Source organism: Fundulus heteroclitus, chromosome 22 (genome assembly GCF_011125445.2).
Source record: "Fundulus heteroclitus isolate FHET01 chromosome 22, MU-UCD_Fhet_4.1, whole genome shotgun sequence".
Classification (NCBI taxonomy): Eukaryota; Metazoa; Chordata; class Actinopteri; order Cyprinodontiformes; family Fundulidae; genus Fundulus; species Fundulus heteroclitus.
Window position 1 is genome coordinate 20,102,804 of NC_046382.1, and position 18,919 is coordinate 20,121,722.

General features: G+C 38.2%; 1 protein-coding gene across 1 annotated transcript; it reads left to right on the top strand.

Moving 5' to 3' along the window:
* The first annotated feature begins 3,067 nt into the window (after positions 1 to 3,067).
* On the top strand, positions 3,068 to 18,286 carry hmgcll1 (3-hydroxymethyl-3-methylglutaryl-CoA lyase-like 1). Its single transcript, XM_012853626.3, has 9 exons — positions 3,068 to 3,325; positions 5,594 to 5,671; positions 6,009 to 6,116; positions 6,455 to 6,550; positions 6,712 to 6,860; positions 7,235 to 7,298; positions 7,598 to 7,786; positions 16,785 to 16,910; positions 17,250 to 18,286. The coding sequence occupies exons 1-9, from the start codon at positions 3,230 to 3,232 to the stop codon at positions 17,352 to 17,354; spliced, it is 1,011 nt and encodes a 336-aa protein (XP_012709080.2). The 5' UTR covers positions 3,068 to 3,229; the 3' UTR covers positions 17,355 to 18,286.
* The last annotated feature ends 633 nt before the right edge of the window (positions 18,287 to 18,919 follow it).

An 18,919-nucleotide genomic window follows, 5' to 3' on the forward strand; every position in this document is an offset into this window, starting at 1 on the left:
TGTTAATTATCTGTCATCCGCATCTTCTTCTCTCACACCAACTAACTTCATGTCCTCTTTCACTCCATCCACAAAATTCCTCTTTGGTTTTTCTATTGGCCCCCTAGGCTGACCAGACTCAGTTTCACTTTCGCTTTGCTATACAGCGAACTGAGTCCGGAACTGCTCCCATACACTGAGCTATATTATACACTGGAGTGGTAATAGCCCGCTGTTAAAACGAGTCGCTTTGAAGCCACCAGCCGCCATATTGGTACTCCCTGTTTTCCCCCAGTAACTAGGGAATATGTGCACTACAGCATCGAATAACAAGGATTTTCTCATGTTCAGGGGGGGCTTAAAACTTTTAAAATGTAAAATGCCATATACTTTTATGTTATGTTCTAAATCTATCAAGTACTGAGAAAGTCATGTGCTGAAATATTTTGCATTTTATTTATAAAAAAAAAAAAAAAAAAAAAAATATATATATATATATATATATATATATATATATATATATATATATATATATATATATATATATATATATATATATATATATTAACCCCGCCCCAGAAAAAAGCCTCGTTGGGAGGAGTTCCAGACTAACTTCACCCGTGTCAAAAAGAGAGGCAAAAGTTAGTCTGGCTGGCCAGGTTGTAAGCCTCCTGCCTGGCAGATCCAGCCTCAATGTTCAACAACCTTCTACCAATGTACTTACAATTCCTCCTCTGTACATGTCCAAACCATCTCAGTTTGGCCTCTCTGGGTTTGTCTCCAAAACATTTAACAAGAGCTCAGGAATGATGTACTCATTCCTCATCCTATCTATCCTCGCCACTCCCAAAGAGAACTTCTACATCTTCATCTCTGCTCCCTCCAGCTCTGCATCCTGTCTCTTCCTTAGTGCCATTGTGTCTAAACCAAAGTACATCAGTGGTCGCACCACCATCTTGTACACCTTTCATTTTATTCTCGCTGTAACTCTGTTATCACACCCTTTCCAACACTATTTCTCTTCCCACACCCACCATGGTAGAACAGCTTGAACCCTGCTCCTATAATCTTGTAGCTTTGCCACCTTTCCACTTGGCCTCCTAAATACGCAGTATGCCCACCGTCCTCCTCAGCATTTTGTCAGCCAACCTTCTTTTCCTGTCATAATCCCAACATTCAAAGTCGCTACTCTCAGTCCTAGAGCATTGCCTTTCTGCTTCTCTCCTCTTCTTCTTCATTCTTTTGGTGACCAACAGTATCCTAATTTCCACCTGTACCGTGTTGGTCACTAACACCAGTTGCAGCCTTGACATGGAGATCATGTTTTTGATTCGCATGGTAAATTTGGCAAATGTTATACGCTGGATTTCCTTCCTGAAGCAACCATCTGCATTTAAATGGTAAATGGCTTGCACTTGTATAGCGCCTTAACTAGTCAGGCGACCCCAATGCGCTTTACACTATAGTCATTCACTCATTCACACCCTAACGGTGGTGAGCTATGTTAGACGTCACAGCTGCCCTGGGGCAGACTGACAAGGGCGAAGCTGCAAGACATCAATGCCACTGGGCACTCTGACCGCCGCCATCAGGCAATTTTGGGTGAAATGTCTTGCCCAAGGACACAATGACTGAGACGGGGGATCGGACAGGCAACCCGCCAATTGCAGGACAAACTCCTTAGCTCCTTTGCCACTGTTGCCCCATGCTTGGGACAAGCACTAAACTAGAACAGTGCTCCACTAGAGGCTGCACTATGTGAACAGATTTGATTTGCTTCTAATTAAAATGAAATCCAAGTTGAATAACTTTTAATTTAATCTAATTCTATTTATTTCAGGACACTACAGATCAGTTTGAAAATATTAAGTTTAATTCAATGCAGATTGATTTTGTTCTGTTCAGTTCAAGTAAATGAACGTAATTTCAGTTTAATTTAGTTTTAATTAACTTAAATTCCAGGTGATTTAATTGCTGTTTAATTCAGATTGATTTTAATTCCTTTTTAATTCATTTCAGCTCTATTCTTGTTGGTTCAGCAATATTCAGTTTAATTTAGTTTTATTGAACTCATTACAGTGCAGGTCAGTTAGAGTCAAATGTAATTATACTTCAAGTGAATCTGAAAAAAATCTGTTTTTATTGATTTACAGTTCAAGTTTTGTACAGCCAGATGTTATACTGAAAATGAAAACATGAAATTCATCAACATGAAAGACAAAAAAAGGAAAATTAGATCAGATCCAAATAACCTTTGAGTTGCTGCACTTTTTCAGCACCCTAAGAGCCCAAACAAGTGATTAAAGTCAAAAATCACAGGGGGTTTAACATTTAGGGTCTGGTACCTCTTCCCAAACCCCTCCTTTTTTATACTGATCCCAAGAGTTTCTCTCCTCCCCATGAGAGAAAGGAACAGGCCTCTCATCACAGCACAGTTTAGTGTGCTGCAATGGTTGAATGCGAGGGCTTCATTAAGCCCCTCTATTGTTAACATCTGGATTCAGAAAGACCCTTTCTATGGTAAATGTTGACCTGCTTTAACTGGAGGTTTTATTACACCATGCAGTTGACATTGGCAGCAGTGGCAGGTCTGGCAATGAAAGCCTTCAATGATTTAGGTCACATGAGATCAATCTAAGCAGGCTGTTTCCCTGAAGCCTTCAGCTCCAAGCAGAGCAGGGAACAGAAAGTCTCTCATCTTGTTAACTTAACATAAACACATAGTAAGTGTGAATAAGTCACCTTATAATCAGTCATTGTGAATTACTTTTCGTGAGTTTTCTTAATTTGCCTAGTTTGGCAGAATATTTTTAATTTGCTTGACCATTTAAAAAAAAATATGCTCCTTAAAATTCTTCCACATGATTTCCCTTTCTCTGTTTTTGCTTTTTTTCCCTTGTCTTTGTCTTTTTCTTCATTTGTTCCTGTTTTTTCTTTTCCTTGTCTTTTTTCTTTCTTCATTTGTTCCTGTTTTTTCTTTGCATTTTCACGCTTCTTTTCCCTCTCCGTTTCTCTTTTATGACAGCCTCCCTCCCTCCCTGCCTCGCACGTATACTTCCTGCCAGAGATGTGGTTGCCATGACGACTGCTGAATCACTCTCCAGCCAGTCAGCAGCCTTCCTCTAATGTCATCTTCCAACGCGCCTTGGCTGTCCACCATACAGGCCCGAGTTAGTACACAAATGCAGCTCAGCAATTTGCTCTGATACATTTTTTCTTTTTCCCGAAGAGCTGCGCAACAGTCAGCCTGATGGGTAACGTACCCACTACAGTAAAGCACTGCCTGAGCTATAAGCAAATCATCGAGGATTACCCTTGGCTCAGAAGCTGGCTGCAGGAAGAGAAGGTGAGCATCATTTTATTATTTCTTGTTTTTTTTTTTGTTGTTGTTTATCTGCTGCACATGCTCTGCCACACATCTCATCGCAGAAAGGCCTCAAAGCAGCCACTCGTCACAGTGCTGAAGCTGCCTAGCCACAAACAACTAAACTGATCGATTTTGTTCAGGTTGTATTATGGCTATTTACGTAATTGTATATTTCACATTTAGTAAATGCTTGAATTTGTGCCGTTTGGAATTCGGCACAAATTTTGTATACTGATCATGTTAACCTCCCGTATTGACTGCTGTAACTCTCTTCTCTATGGTCGCCCTAAAAAACATCGCTCCATAACCTTCAGGTGGTTCAGAATTCAGCTGCTCACATTATTTCCAAAACCCATCATTTCACCACGTTAACCCAGTCCTACAGCAGCTCCACTGGCTTCTGGTTAGATCCAAAATAGAATTCAAAATTCTTCTGTGCACTTTCAAGTCCATCCACAGCCTCACTCCACCCTACTTTTCTGATTTCCTTCACATCGCCACTCTGTCCTGCACCCTTAGAGCCTCCTCTTCCATCCACTTTGCTGTTACTCCTTCACGTCTCAGCACCATGGGGAGCAGAGCTTTCTCTCGCTCCGCTTCCAAACTCTGGAACTCTCTCCCAAAATGCAGCTGCAATACTGAAACCTTTTCTGACTTCAAGTTTAAACACAAAACAAATCTGTTCAATAATGCCTTCTCACTGTAATTGCATGTTTATTGTAACTTTTGATCATTTATTACTACAGTGTTCTTGGGTGCTCTGAAAGGTGTTTTCAAATAAAATGTATTATTATTATGTGTGTCATCAATGTTTTTTTTATCAGTATTTTAAAATGTTACATTAGAAAAGGTTAAAGGACATGGCAAAATTTGAAATAGCTTCCTCGATTTCACCAAAAATATTTTTTTATACTTGAGGTGGTTTTTGGCTCTTCCGAAAAAGAGTTCATACACCAAACGTGAGATGGAAACAATTTTCTTTTTCTTTCTACAACTGCTTTCACAGTACAAAGCCAAATATGATAAGTATATTTTTGACATAATTATCTGTTACCAAGTTTTCATTACTTCTTTGGTAATGTCCAAGTTCCAGATTGATTAAAATCATTGTCAATACCTTCTGACAATATTTTTAAAAAGCTAATATTTAAGAATTACAGTGCGTTCAAAATTAAGCTTTTCATTTACCCATAAGTGCTACTTTCCATATATGGCAAAAAAAATCCATCAACAACAACATCAGGTTTATCCTTAAATTTAGCATGTATCTTAAAGAAAAGAACACTGTAGGTTAGTTCTTGTTATTTTTTGCTAAAACAATGTCTTAGTTTAAAGCTAAAACTCTCACATACCATGCATACCACACATCTGTGCCACTGGTACACAATTCATGCAGTGTATATTTCACCAATAATATCACTGAATCTCACCCAACACAATGTTTTCCTTAAAACCTAACATAGTACTGACACTTTGACCTACTTTCTGAAAAACTTTTTGGCATATAATTATCTGACAACTGTAAAAATTAGAAAAGTTGAAATCTCATTTTCAGATGATCAGCCCTATGAAAAAAGTCAACAAGAAGGTGACGTAAAGACAAAAATGACATACCCTGTCCTGATGCAATTGAATATACACACACGGTACTCAGAACAGGGGTGGAGGAAAAGTGAAACATACACTTGAAAAATTATTTGTTGAAAAATAAATCACCTTAATTCCCTCACATGTAGTCCCATCTGACACACTTTAACATACCAGCATACATTGCAAGGTAGGAAGCAAAGTGTAAAGGCTTCACGGGTAACCTGCTAAATTAATTCAGCACCATTCTTTTTTTTCTTTTTCATGTTGTGTAATAATTGTTTCACTGTACTCTGTTTACTATGGGACAAAATAAATAAAAACTCACTCATTCAAGTGCTGAAAAGGTTCTGACCACAACAACACCCATGGTATTATAAGCAGAATTCTTATTGTAGTTTGAGTGGAGTTACTTTATCACTTTTCCTTTGTCCTTCCCTGTTTACAAACCTCCTGAGTTTACTTTATAACCAGGTGACAGGCTTGTGTTTAGTCTCTCAGATTTCACATGGCTTTGAGATATAAAGTTATTTATGTTCCGAATAACATGCCCTGGGGCATTCCATCACAGCACAACGGGAGAAGTTATATGTTGTCATTATGGTTCTGAACTATATTTTCCTTTAGTCTTATTTCTGTTCCTCTATGATGTTTCTACAGATCATTACAGAACAAGAGTATCCAGAGTTTGTGAAAATAGTTGAAGTTGGGCCAAGAGATGGACTTCAAAATGAAAAGGTATACCACAGTTTACTATTACTACCCCAGAAAAAATATTTATTTTATACCTTAACAATACTAGACATCTGAGTTGCCTACATTGGGTATTTTATATATGTATTTATTGAAAACAGTTTGAAGTGTTTAGCATGCTCTACCTTCTTCACTGCCCTATTAAACACTAGTTTTGAATTTTGTGGATTAGTTTTTATTTTTATTTCAAATTCCTGTTAGATGAAATATACATTGTAAAAAATAGCAAATGCAAATAGCATTTGTATGACCTTTATGTTAAAGAGGTGATGTTTTTGGAGTAAAATCCTGAATGACCTGTTTCAGTTTTATTGTTCCCCAGGATATTGTTCCAACAAGGGTGAAAATCCAGCTGATAGACATGCTCTCAACCACAGGCCTGTCTGTGATTGAGGCCACCAGCTTTGTCTCTTCAAAGTGGGTACCGCAGGTAATAATAGCTCAAGCCTGTTGTGCACAATAGCAGAGCGCTGAGGGATTTATAAGGAACTATTTCTTCCTGCATATGTACTGAGAAAAATGTGTTCTTATGGTTTGATCCACTGATGTTTTTTTGTTTTTTTAGTTTGTGGTGTGCCTGTCATCTTATTACTTGCCATAAATTACACCACATTTGTTTATTGAAAAAAAAAAAAAAGGTTTTGTTCCACAAAACTTCACATGAAACTTGTGATGTGGTGGTTGTGATAAATGTTTATCTCTCAGAACATGCTTTGGTCATGCTATAAATGCATTACACTTATTCACCTCTTTTGTGCCCACAATTAGATGGCAGACCACACCGATGTCCTCCAAGGAATCCAGAGAGTGCCTCATGTTCGATACCCTGTTTTGACTCCCAACATGCAAGGTTTTCAGGATGCCGTAAGCTTTCATTGTCACTTTAGTGCAGTGATTAGTGCAATGTGTAGTAAGGAATGGAATTTAGTCACCATTTAGTCACAATTTACTCACTTTTTTGTCTTTTGTTGTCTATACAAAAATATGATGCACACAATTTTGAAAATACTCTTTGTTGTGCAAAGGTCGCAGCTGGTGCCACTGAAGTGGCTGTGTTTGGATCCGCATCTGAAACTTTCAGCAGAAAAAATATCAACTGTTCTATCGCTGAAAGCATGCTGCGGTTTGAGGAAGTCATTAGTGCTGCCAAAGATCGACAAATCCCTGTTCGTGGGTTTGTACTCTAAACATCTATTGTCACTTACAACAAAGAAGAATTAAACTTCTTACTCTCCTTCCAATTTCACGCTGACATCTAAATTTACCATAAATTACAAAAACGGTTTCCTTAAAGAAGGAATAAAAAGAAGAACACAGCACAGTTCCAGATGGTAACCAGATTATTTTGAACTATGCGTGAGCCACAAGTCCAAATGGGCCTTGAGTCTTTCCCAACAGAGACAACAATGAGTCTCCAGAACCAAATAAACAACAGCTTCCGAAGTTTTTCATGTTAGCTTAAACTGAAATCAGTTTTATAGATGTTTTATAGCTTTTTTTTTTTTGACAGTTTAAGCGTAGATAAGAAAACATTTTTTTCTATTTCAGGTATGTTTCATGTGCCCTCGGATGCCCCCATGAAGGACACATCGAACCCACCAAAGTTGCTGAGGTATAATTATTTTTACATTATAAAAATAAAAATGTACACAGACCTTCTTAATGGAATTACTTAACTGATTACAATTATTTATTACTTACTTTATGAATATCTTCCAATTTGTTTCTAGTTTATTTAATAAAAATGTAAAGTTTGCAGCCCAAGTATATCATTCCTTCTTACATTTTGTGAAACAACAGAGTGGAAAAGAACCAAGTCAAATTTGGCATCCAGTCTTTTTTTGGATTATTGACTTTCAGTGTAATTGTCATCTTGTGAGAATATTTTACCACATTTCCCCCCTTCTTTAGATATCAAAGACATTATATGATATGGGCTGTTATGAGATTTCCTTGGGAGATACTATTGGTGTTGGGACGCCCAGCTCCATGTTTAAGATGCTGCAGAAGGTGATGAAGGATGTACCCCTCAGTGCTCTCGCAGTTCACTGCCATGACACTTACGGTCAAGCACTTCCCAACATCCTTACTGCACTTCAGGTAAGTCCTTCAGATATGTGGCATGGAGAGTAATATCTCAGAAGTACCAATTTTTCTGCTTATAATGGTTACTTTCACACTGAAGCTTAGACCCCACTTTGTGGCATTATGCATTAATGCATTAATATCTAAAAGATCAACATATAAGCCTCAGAATCATCCATTCCTGTCTGTTTTTGTTATCTGCACAACTGCTGAATCTAAATAAAGACTGAAGACAGAAATTGGGCATGTGGAGGGGAGGGATGGTTTGTATATTCGATTTTAAAAGTTAGTGATAGTTTAAAATGACAAATTACTTATTATTGAGCTTGCCTGTCATGAATGGTCAATAATTAATAATTGTGTTTTTGTGTAATTGTGTGAGATTGTGTAATTGTGTGAGATTGAGAGAAGTAACAACAAACAGCTCAATAGAAGATAAGTTTCTTATTTCAAAGAACATTTGATGGTGATAGTTCGAAAGTTGTTTAACAACTTTTATTAGCAATAAGGGCTGTCAGCACAGTTAGCTTTGCTAACTATAAAAGCACTGTCTTTGCACACTTTCTAGATAGTAAATATTGTTACAAAGCAGCTTGTTGTTGCTCCATTGTATATTCTGGGAATGCTTTCTTCAGATTTTAGAACTGTATTTAAAATACTTTTAATTGCGCTAAATGTTCACTGACTGAACATTTCCTCCTTTCCAACCCTAATATATCTCAGAAGAAAGTAAAACTGTGCAGAATGGTGCACACTCAGCAGCACCAGACTGCCTACTGCCATTGGGTTCAAACTGTAAGGAATCAGCCAAATGTGAAGAATACAACTGAATCACAGTGGCGCAGGAGTTAAAGAGTTTGTTATGTAACTGTCGGGTTGCCTGTTTGATCCCGGGCTCCAACCGTCTCAGTTGTTGTGTCCTTGGGTAAGACACTACACTCGCATTGCCTGCTGGCAGTGGTCAGAGGGCCTGGTAGCACCGATGTATGGCAGCCTCGCTTCTGTCTGTCTGCCCCAGAGCAGCTGTGGCTACTAACATAGCTCACCACCGTCAGGGTGTGAATGGGTGAATGACTTATAGTGTGAAATACTTTGGGGTTATTGGAATTGATAAAGAGCTATACAAGTACAAGCCATTTACCATTTTAATCTATTTGAAACACATGTTTATATATAGCTTGTTTTTAAAGAAAAAAACACAAAGAAAGCTTAACATGAAATAGTAGTTGTGAGCTGCAGTGCTTTGGTAGAAATGTGGGCCGAATTGTGTGAAGACATTTTAAATGAGCCGGATAATCTAAGTTTAAAGGAAAATTCAACAAGCAAGAACAAGCAATAATCAGACAAAATTATTATGGTAACACCTCAAGCAGACAGGCAAAGAAAATGAGAAGGAAACTGAGGGGATTCACACAGACAAGAAGTGAGCTGGTGAAGTACACAAGAGAGGTTCCATGTTTCCTTCACAGTCTGGAAAAGTTTGGAAAAGGAAAATATTGAAAAATATTTGCACGTATTTTTTCACTTTAAATGTTTCTTGAATTTTATCTTTTGTCCTTTCTTGCTTCCCTATTCCAAACCTCGCTTCTTTATTTCTTTTATGCCTCCTTTCCTGGTGTATTTCCTTCCTTCCTTCCTTCCTTCCTTCCTTCCTTCCTTCCTTCCTTCCTTCCTTCCTTCCTTCCTTCCTTCCTTCCTTCCTTCCTTCCTTCCTTCCTTCCTTCCTTCCTTCCTTCCTTGTCTTGTGCTCTAAATGTCCTCCACATTTCCTCCCTTATTACATTCCTTATTACATTACGTCCTCACTTCCTTTCCTCTTCATTCCTGTTATCCTACTTACATCCAGTCTGTCCTCATTTCTTTTTGGTGCCATTGCTTCCCTTTCTTTTTAGTACTTCTTCACTCCTTTCTTTCCTCTTTGGTTCCTTGTGTCCAACCTCCCTCCCTTTTGACCTTCCTTCTTTGTTTTCAATGTCTGCTACATGTCCTGTCAAGATGAATGTAAAACTCTGGAAAGTTGAGTCTGTAAAAGTGTAGAATTTCTATCCGATGAAAATGTGGGATCCCTGACTTTCAGAACAATGAACTAGATAACTAAGCAGATAAAGATCCTAAGATGACATTTGTTGCTAGACTTTATCCAAGCAATCAAACACAAGCATTTTATGATTTCTTGAGTTCAGATAAACTATTTCACGTTTCCCAACGATGATTAAAATGAACAGGTTTCTGCAGTAACATTAACGTCTTTCACTTGTGGGCTATGACTGTAGTCCAGCTAATGTGAGTAAACTGCTGATGCAGATGTTTGGGGTTAAGGTTTATGGAAAGTTTATGTGTTCTGCATAAGTACCTACTCTTGCTGTCACAGGGCAGTGATGATCCAAATCAAGCTCATAGAAATCTTTGTAGTTATGATGATAACAACAAGAAGCCGGGTATAGGATTAACATCCCGGTTGGTGCTAAACTTCTCCTCGTCAATCTTGTTACATTTTTTTTTTCAAGTTGCAGTGCATTTAATGAAAGAGTTATTTCTGTAGTTTTTATTAAGTACCTGAATAAAATTGTTTGGTTTCTCAGTTTCTCCCTTAAATACTGAAACAACATTACAAAAGGAATTTAAAATTTCCAGTTACTAAACTGGCTAAGGTTTGAACACAATGTGTCATCTTTACATTTTTGTTCATTCTTAATATGTTCAGGTTAACAATCAAATGGTCAATAAGTGAAACAAATTTTAAGAACCACGACACCCTCCACAAAAAACAACATTACTCATAAACAATAAGATGAACAGAAATACAGCATTTTAAAGATTTCCAGGTACACCATACCAGTTAGAATAAACTTTACAATGGAAAACAATGTGATGTACACATAATAACTCACAAAAGCATAATTGTAATCAACGGACAAGGCATCATTTAGGTGTTTTTCACCACTTTGCCTGCAGCAAGTGCAAACCTGACGTACATCCAGACATAAAACAGAGACAACTGAGATATGGCTGTATCAGTTCTCTGGAGCACATTGTGGGTGGGGGCTGGGTGGGTCAACAGATGTGAGGAGGTCAGGACAAAGGCTCACATATTCGGTGTCTGTTGGACAAAGCAACCGGGAGTGAGGTGGATGGAAGGGCCCTGGGGGGCTCCTAACTCGTCTGTCGCTTGGCTGTTGAACTCTGACAATGCTGTGCTTAAAGCTACTGGAAAATGATCCTTTCATTTGCTCCGTGCTGAGAATGTGGTGAACAGTGCTGCAGACTCAAACCCAAAGGTTTTCAAACCACCTTCTTTTTGGGTTGTGCAGAAGAAAATAGGCACATTTTGGTCAAATGCGTAGATGCTGAAACATGTTTTGCAGTCAGTGTAAGTCGCAAGCTAGGCTGTAGAAAAGCTCTGTGTTGTCAGTTATCATTAGCAAAACATTTTTAAAGTCGTAATGTTTTACATTGGAGTGAAAGGGCACTGCAAGTCTTTAAAATTCTTCTGCGGATCATACTCGGCGTGATTCATCACAGCTGTGGCATACCCAGAGAAAATAATAGCAGCCGGGGATATTTAGCTTACCATTTGCTCACCCATAAACAAGAAGGAAATGAAAGATTTTATCATAGTTTTTCATTACTTTGTGCCAGAACTCCACACCACCAACAGAGAGAGAAATGAATTCCCCCAGTGCTGTCAGCCCTGAGTCACCTCTTTTGTTCCTGATAAAGACATTCCTCAGTCTTTGTAACTTCTTTTTTTTTTCAGGAGGTCGGGGGGAGCTTTGTCTGAAACCTACTGGGGCAGGTCACACAATGACAATGTATGTGCTTAGATTTCACAGGCTTGGCATGGAAAATTCTTTATACTTTCCTGCAATTTAGGTGTCATGTTTACTACTGTGTCTGGGGTATACAGTATATTCTGTAACGTGTGGTGGCAGAGCAGCTTGTTGTTGGCCTTATTTGTTCATAACATCGTACACATTTTAAATATTTTTGCAAGATTGAAGGCAATGGTTGGAGTATCAGTGTGTTAGCTGTTGCCTCCTGACAGTGGAAATTTTGAAAAGAATTTATTTTGAGTGAAATTCTGTTAAAAATAATTTTGAAACATTCTTTGGATCAAAATATCAGAAAATTCCAAACAATGACAAAAAAGTCTTTCAAACCCAGTTCATCAAAACTGCTAAACTTGATCCAATCTAGACATTTTTTCTAACCACATAACCTTTTAATGTAATCACATTCTGGGATCTGTGGTGTTTGCTGTCTTTTTTGCACTGAAAGTTAGAGTTTAATGATTCTATGATTTAGTAAATTTATATTACCTGAACTGACAGTGGGTGTACTTTTTTTAACTATTACTCTAATAATAATAATGCATCGTATTTATAGCTACCTTTCAGAACACTTGTCATTTATGATACAAGGCACATTACATGTTGTTGCTAAAAGTATTTGCACATCTTGAAAATAATGTCTGACCATTGTTACAGAAGTGCGTTTGTTAGATCTGACACTGATGTTGGACAAAAATGCTTGTCTAATTCATAACAAAGTAGTTTTATTTTTGTTGGGTTCAACAAAAATAAAACTGTGCACTGTGCACTGTGCACTGTGCGCGCCAGTGAAGATTTTCCCTGCCAAACATGCATCCAAAATGTTGTGATGCACCGAAAGTTTGTTTAATTAGACCCAAGGGGCTCAATCCAACTCCTTAAAAATGGCCCAGCATAAGCTTTACACTTGATACAATACAGAAAACCACAGTTCTTCTGGCAATTTCCAAGTCATCATCATCATCATCATGACTTTATTGAAGACACAAATAGGTCCAAATTAACAGCCATACAAACAAATGAATAAATATGAAAAGAAACAATAAAATAAAAACAAAAGATACAGGTAAAATCAATTAAAGAAATTACATATCTAAAAAAGACTGAAACGCCAATGATTCCATATCCTGAACATATACCTGACTGAACTTCGTGCAGGATTTGTCAGTGCTTAGATGATGCAATTTGAAGAGTTGGCTAATCTACCCGTGCAGCTGTAAACAAGGTTATGGAATACAACATAAAAAGTGGAAATACCCACACCAACAAATAGCTGACTTGCACTATTGTACTAATTATATGCCACTTTAAGTTTCTGCATACCACTTTGCTTAAAACATCTCCATAAGTGGGCAGTATACAAAGGGGTACAACATGCTTTAAAAAGTGCCACTTTCACTGTGACAGAACTCATCCTAAACTTGCGTACAAGATTATTGGTTTGGGAATACATCAAACAACATTGTTTTTAAATGCCCATGTCACCAACCAGGTAATCAAACTCATCCATTGGATAACTAGACAGGTGGACAAGATTAATATCTTCAGAAAACATGTATCCATTGCCTTAGAGTCCGGTGGAGAGGTGGTTTACATCAGTGCGTCTGATGGTTTGGATTGCGCTTGGTGATGCAAGGCTTGGGTGTGGCTGTTTGACCATGGAAATCCATTGCATGAAGCTCTGAATGCAAGTAGTCAATAAAACAGGGATTATTATGATTACAAAGTTTGCCGACCCTAGAACACTATATGCACTACGGCATTGGCTTTGCCAGCTCTGTGGTTTCACATGGCTGTTCTTTTTAGAATACCACCAACATCTGACTGTGGAATATGCAGTCACGAGGACATTTCACGACTGGACTTATTGCACAGGTGGCATCATATCATGGTACTTATCAATGACCCATTCTTTCCACCAATGTTTGTCCAGGCGGTCTGCATGCCTAGGTGATTTTTTTTTATACCTCAGGAAATGGAACTGATTGGAACACCTGGATTCAATGATTTGGACGGGGAAGAAATACCTTTAACAATAGCGTATATAACTATAGCCAGATATTTTGATTAATTAACATCTGCATTTCCTAATTTTTAAAACTGCAACTGAACTTTTGAATAGTTTTGAAAGACCCTGGGTTTTACTTTAGACCTTCTGTAATAGGATTGAGGACATTCCTAGAAATAGGTGGTACATGTGTCACCTTAGGATATCTGTCAGTTTAATTTTAGACCTTTAGTTTATGTATCTCACAGCTTCATATCCATTTTTAAATACACACTCTCTCTCTCCTTTGACATCTTTTATACCAAAGGCGCATGTTCCTCTTGCTGCCTCATCCACTTATACTTTAGAATGTCAACAAGCTTACCCCGAATCAGTCTAGTGTGAAAAAGGTACTGTGTCTTTATCCAGGAATGCATTGTTTTTATATAGCCACAGCTCTGTGGATATGGCTTTCTATGCTGAGCACACATCTGGTTTCTGGGCACTGTAAACCAACCTGAGCATTGGAAAGCTTAAGCACTGACCACCAGTTCCTGCATGATTAGAGGTACAGGAGACGCTGCTGAGGGGGTACGTTCATGCTGAAGGCTTGTGACCTTACAGTGTCGGCAGCCTAGAGCAGCACGGTTAGCATGAAGGATTACAACTCTGTGTTTATACTACAACGACAAAAAAAAAAAAGATCTTCCTTGAAAGGTATCCTCCTCTGGCTTACACCAAGGTCTGGAAATCTGGTGCGCGGGTAAGGTACACCTCCTCCTCTTCATTTGCCAACACAAACAGCAATTACTGCTGGCTCAGAGAAACCCTGAAAGAAGCAGGTTCTTGTCTGAAGCCAATTAGCTGCATTGTTCCAAAATAGCTGTAGAGGTCTTTTTTTTTTTAATTTAAGCTGCCTGGCCGTGCTCTGCGGGGTGGAAGCCCCACATGACCCGACTGCCACTGAGAGGACCACTGTGTTAATCTCACTGTAGGATCCTCCGACATCTGGCTCTGACAGAGAAGCTGGAAAACAACTTTAATATTCTCATGACAGTCCCAGGGACATGTGGAAAACATCCTGAGACTGACTGAAAACAGAAGGCCTGGCTTTGGCATCGTGGTGTGAAAACAAACTCATAGCGACTGGGTACATTTGCATGAAGAAAAAGCATAGTTTTGTCTGTTGTACATAATACTATTATAATTACTCTACCTATAACATTCAAGGAGAATTATGTATGTTTTCCCATTCATTTTAATGACTAAAGATCAGAGCAAATAAATAGAAACAACATTCTCAGGCAGTGTATGAAAATATTGGATAAGATGTCATGCAAGATAGCAGCTGAAAATGTGCCATTCATATTTATGTGCACATGAAAGACTTTATATTTAAGTAGTGGAAGAACATATTAACATTCTACTTGTCTGAGAAACAACAATGACTGTGGGTTCCCACATACTTCAAAACTATTCATACCCCTTAAAATATTGAACATTGTGACACACCATGACCACATCTATGCATTTTAATGGGATTTTGACTCAGAGTAGTGCATGGTTGTGACGTGGAAATAAAAGGACAATTTATCTTTCGGTTGTTTTAGAAGTAAAAGTGTGGTCAATATTTGTATCAAAGGCCTTTTCTCTAAAACTCTAAATAAAATTTTGTGAAACTGGACTGCCTTCAAAGAGTCCACCCGTGTGGAGATTAATCTACATATAATTACAGTTCTTCTAGGAAGGCAAAAGCAGTTTCAAACCAACAAGGGGCGTGTTAGTCAGAGAAGTAGCCAAAAGGTCCATGGTAACTCTGGATAAGTTGTAGAGATACATAGCTCAGGTGGGAGAATTGGTTCAGTGCATGGGTAATAGCTGAGCTTTTCAACAGGTCAACTATTACTCATGCACTGAACAAATCTGGCTTTCATTGAACAGCGGCAACAAGAAAGACATTGTTGAAAGAAAATCTAATTTGTGGTTTCCCCTTAGCCATGTAGGGGACACAGCGATGACGTGGAAGAAGGTGCTCTGCTCAGATGAGACCAAAATCAAACTTCTTTTTACCTAAATGTAAATTTGCACATGTGGACATTGCAAATCAACCTGATCACACACACTCTCAGGGTGAAACATGGTGGTAGCAGCAACACGCTGTGGGGATGCTTTCCTTCATCAGAACCAGGGAAGCTGCTCAGAGCTGATGGGAGGATGGCTGCAGCTAAATATAGGAAGATCCTGGGTGAATACTTGTTAGAGGGAGCATATAGTTTAGTTTGTGATTAGATGTTTACCTTCACTAAGACCACAGCGTCAAAAACACGCAGCCAGAGCTAAAAACAAAAGTAAGATTTCGATAAAAGTCTAATCATGAATTCAATTGTGATGCTATAGGAAGACATCCAAATAGTTCTTCATAGATCCTCTCCATCCAACCTGACTGAGCTTGAGCTTTTTTTCCAAAGAAAAATCCAAAATATAGTGAATACAAAGCCACACTGTTTAGATTTTTAGCATGTATGATTTTCTTTTCACTTCTCAGTTATGCATTACTTTGTATTGATCTATCATATAAAATCTCAATAAAAAAACCTACAAGTATTGCAAGATATTTAAACAATGTAGTTATTGGTTGTAATTGAATTGAATTGCATTTTTTTTAAAATTCAGAGGTTAAAAAAAATGCTAAACAGACAAATTCTAAACTGCAACAAGGATTGGTTTGTTTCAGGTTTTCATTTACGGAGAAATGTCACATTGACAAATCTGGATTTCGGGATGGTTTAAGAAGCAAAAAAAAAATTCCCGCTGTGGCAGGAAAGAGAATCCCCGTGGCCGAGGGCAGAATAGTCCTGTAAAAACACGAGTAACCAGGAGGATCAGTAACACATAAAATGTTCTGTTCGGTCTTTATAATATTCCTCTCTTCGGAAAAAGACCATAATTGTGAGGTACTGGCAATGAACGCTGGCAGAGAGGATGACTAAGCCATACTGTGGGACTTTTCTTTGCCCACTCATCCTCAGGAGTGGAGCCCGCAGTTCTCCGGAACAGCCGTAAAACATGACCGCAGGCTTTGGCGAGGTGCAGGGCGGCAGACAGAACAATCAAACAGAACAAGGTTGTTCCTGGATTTAATATGAGGCGAAGCTTGCTCGGAGGTGCTGAATGTCCCTGTTGTTTGTCCTCACAGATGGGAGTCTCTGTGGTGGACTCCGCAGTAGCAGGCCTTGGTGGTTGCCCCTACGCACAGGGTTCATCTGGCAACGTTTCAACAGAGGATGTTCTCTACATGCTCCATGGCATGGGCATCGAAACTGTGAGTTTGTCTTTACAGTTCACGTTGGCAGGCCTGCTGTATGTCATGTCGCAGTAATCCCCAAAAACCCAAACTCACACAATCTTTCAGACCACATTTACATAAACTGATTGCTCTTCAAATACGCTGCTCTGTAAAAGTTTATTTTTCTAATATGAATGGCTTTACACATCGTATGCAAGCGCATGGCACTGCACACATGCTCCCTTGAACTCTTTAGCAATCCCTACCCCTGCTGGTAGAATATTTTTATTGCAGTTAAAATGTCTGCTACCTCTCGCTGGGATTTACCTTAAACCTAACCTGTGTTTGTTTAAGCATGCTCTGTCTCTTTCACAGGGAGTGAACCTCGACAGACTCATAGAAGCTGGCGACTTTATATGCAACGCTTTAGGGCGCAGGACAAACTCCAAGGTGGCTCAGGCAAGAAGCGGGACACTTTGAAGATGCTTCGCCAGTTCATAAAACAGTTGCTTTTTAAAGTGGGTGCCCCGTATTTCTTGTCTTCAGATCTTTTCTCTAATGCTTTGTAATTGAATTTATTATTTCTTGCTATTCATCTAGATATATCTGTTTTCTTAATATCTATTCAATTAAGTGAGTTCAGTCTGACCGCTTTATCTTGTTCAAAGCCAGTCCAAGTTCTTTTTTGTGCCTAGGTAGAATTCGATTTAGGGACCCACTTCAAAATAAGATGATTGTCTATCACCCACTGACCTCCAATTAAGCTCGCTTTTTAATGGATTGTGCGCTTATTCATTCGGCATTCATCGCAACTAATTTTAAAGGTAACCAGTGACCCAACAATTGTTGCCTTGAAATGATTTTCCAGAATATTTGAAATTAGTTTCTGTTGAGCCTTTTAATTATTTTTTTTTAGATTGATTTTTTGTGGGAAGTCAAGCTAATCAAAGCCCTGACCAAAGTAAAGTGGACTTCTACCATCTTAAAGCGACTACAGTTTCAAAAGTGGTCAATAAAGAGAGGTATTTTATGAACTTTAAAGCCCTGCCATGTTTTTCATCATGTCTTGCAACCTTCACTGGACATGTAAATACAGGAAAATAGCTCTGTTTTCTTTTTTCTAGTTTCATATTGAAAAATCTAGAGTACAGAACAGAGAACAGATTGACTATAGGTAATGAAGGGTTTTTAAACTGAATTGCAAATAAATACATACATTTCCATTCTAACAACACATATACCTTTCTCTTTGCCTCCCCAAAAGAGAATCTTTCTCTTTGATGACTTTGCATACCTCACTAGCCTCATAAACAATCATAATACTTTAGTATCTTATTGTACTCAGATTTGATGGGGCCTGCTGCTTTAAGATATGCAGATTTATAGGAGGCTTTAGATCTGCAACTGTGCATCCCAGCAGTAGTATACAACGGATTAGAAACAAAATCTTATACCTGCTTCCATTATGCAGCTCCAAACTTATAGTTAAAGTTTGGCCATCCATTTTGCCAAAAACGATGAAAGCAGAGCTCCTTCCTTGTTTTGTATTTAACCTTTTTTGAGCCCTAGTTTAAATGACTGCTATCCCATAAGAGGTTAAATTTAAGCGCCATTTACTTTCACTTCTGTCTGTCTTGCAAAATATGAATAAAACATGGTATCAGAAAAGACAGAACTTTTCATTTATAATTAAAACTATGTTGTGATTTTATGTGATAAAATAATACAAAGTTGTGCATGTTTTTTAAGTGTAAGGATATTCATATTATCTGTATGATTTGATTGAATTGACTGCTTTTTTTTGTTAGAAAGTGCCTTGAAACGATATGTGTTGGGAAGTGGCGGCATATGAATAAACTGAATGTAATTGAAATGAAGATGTATGTTGTTCACATATAACAAAAATGGAAAAGTATGACATGCGTTCTCAATCATGCCTCTTTATTCCAGTACCCCAAAACAAAATAACATAATAATAATAAAGTCCAGCTAGATGGGAATTTTTTTTTGACCAATCTGTATAATCTGATCCAATATGTTATAAT

Excerpts from the sequence above, each read along its gene's own strand:
- hmgcll1 (XM_012853626.3), top strand. The coding sequence starts at position 3,230 with ATGGGTAACGTACCCACTACAGTAAAGCACTGCCTGAGCTATAAGCAA. Across the intron at positions 3,326-5,593 it reads GCTGGCTGCAGGAAGAGAAG|ATCATTACAGAACAAGAGTA; the intron begins GTGAGCATCATT and ends ATGTTTCTACAG. Across the intron at positions 16,911-17,249 it reads ATGGCATGGGCATCGAAACT|GGAGTGAACCTCGACAGACT; the intron begins GTGAGTTTGTCT and ends TCTCTTTCACAG.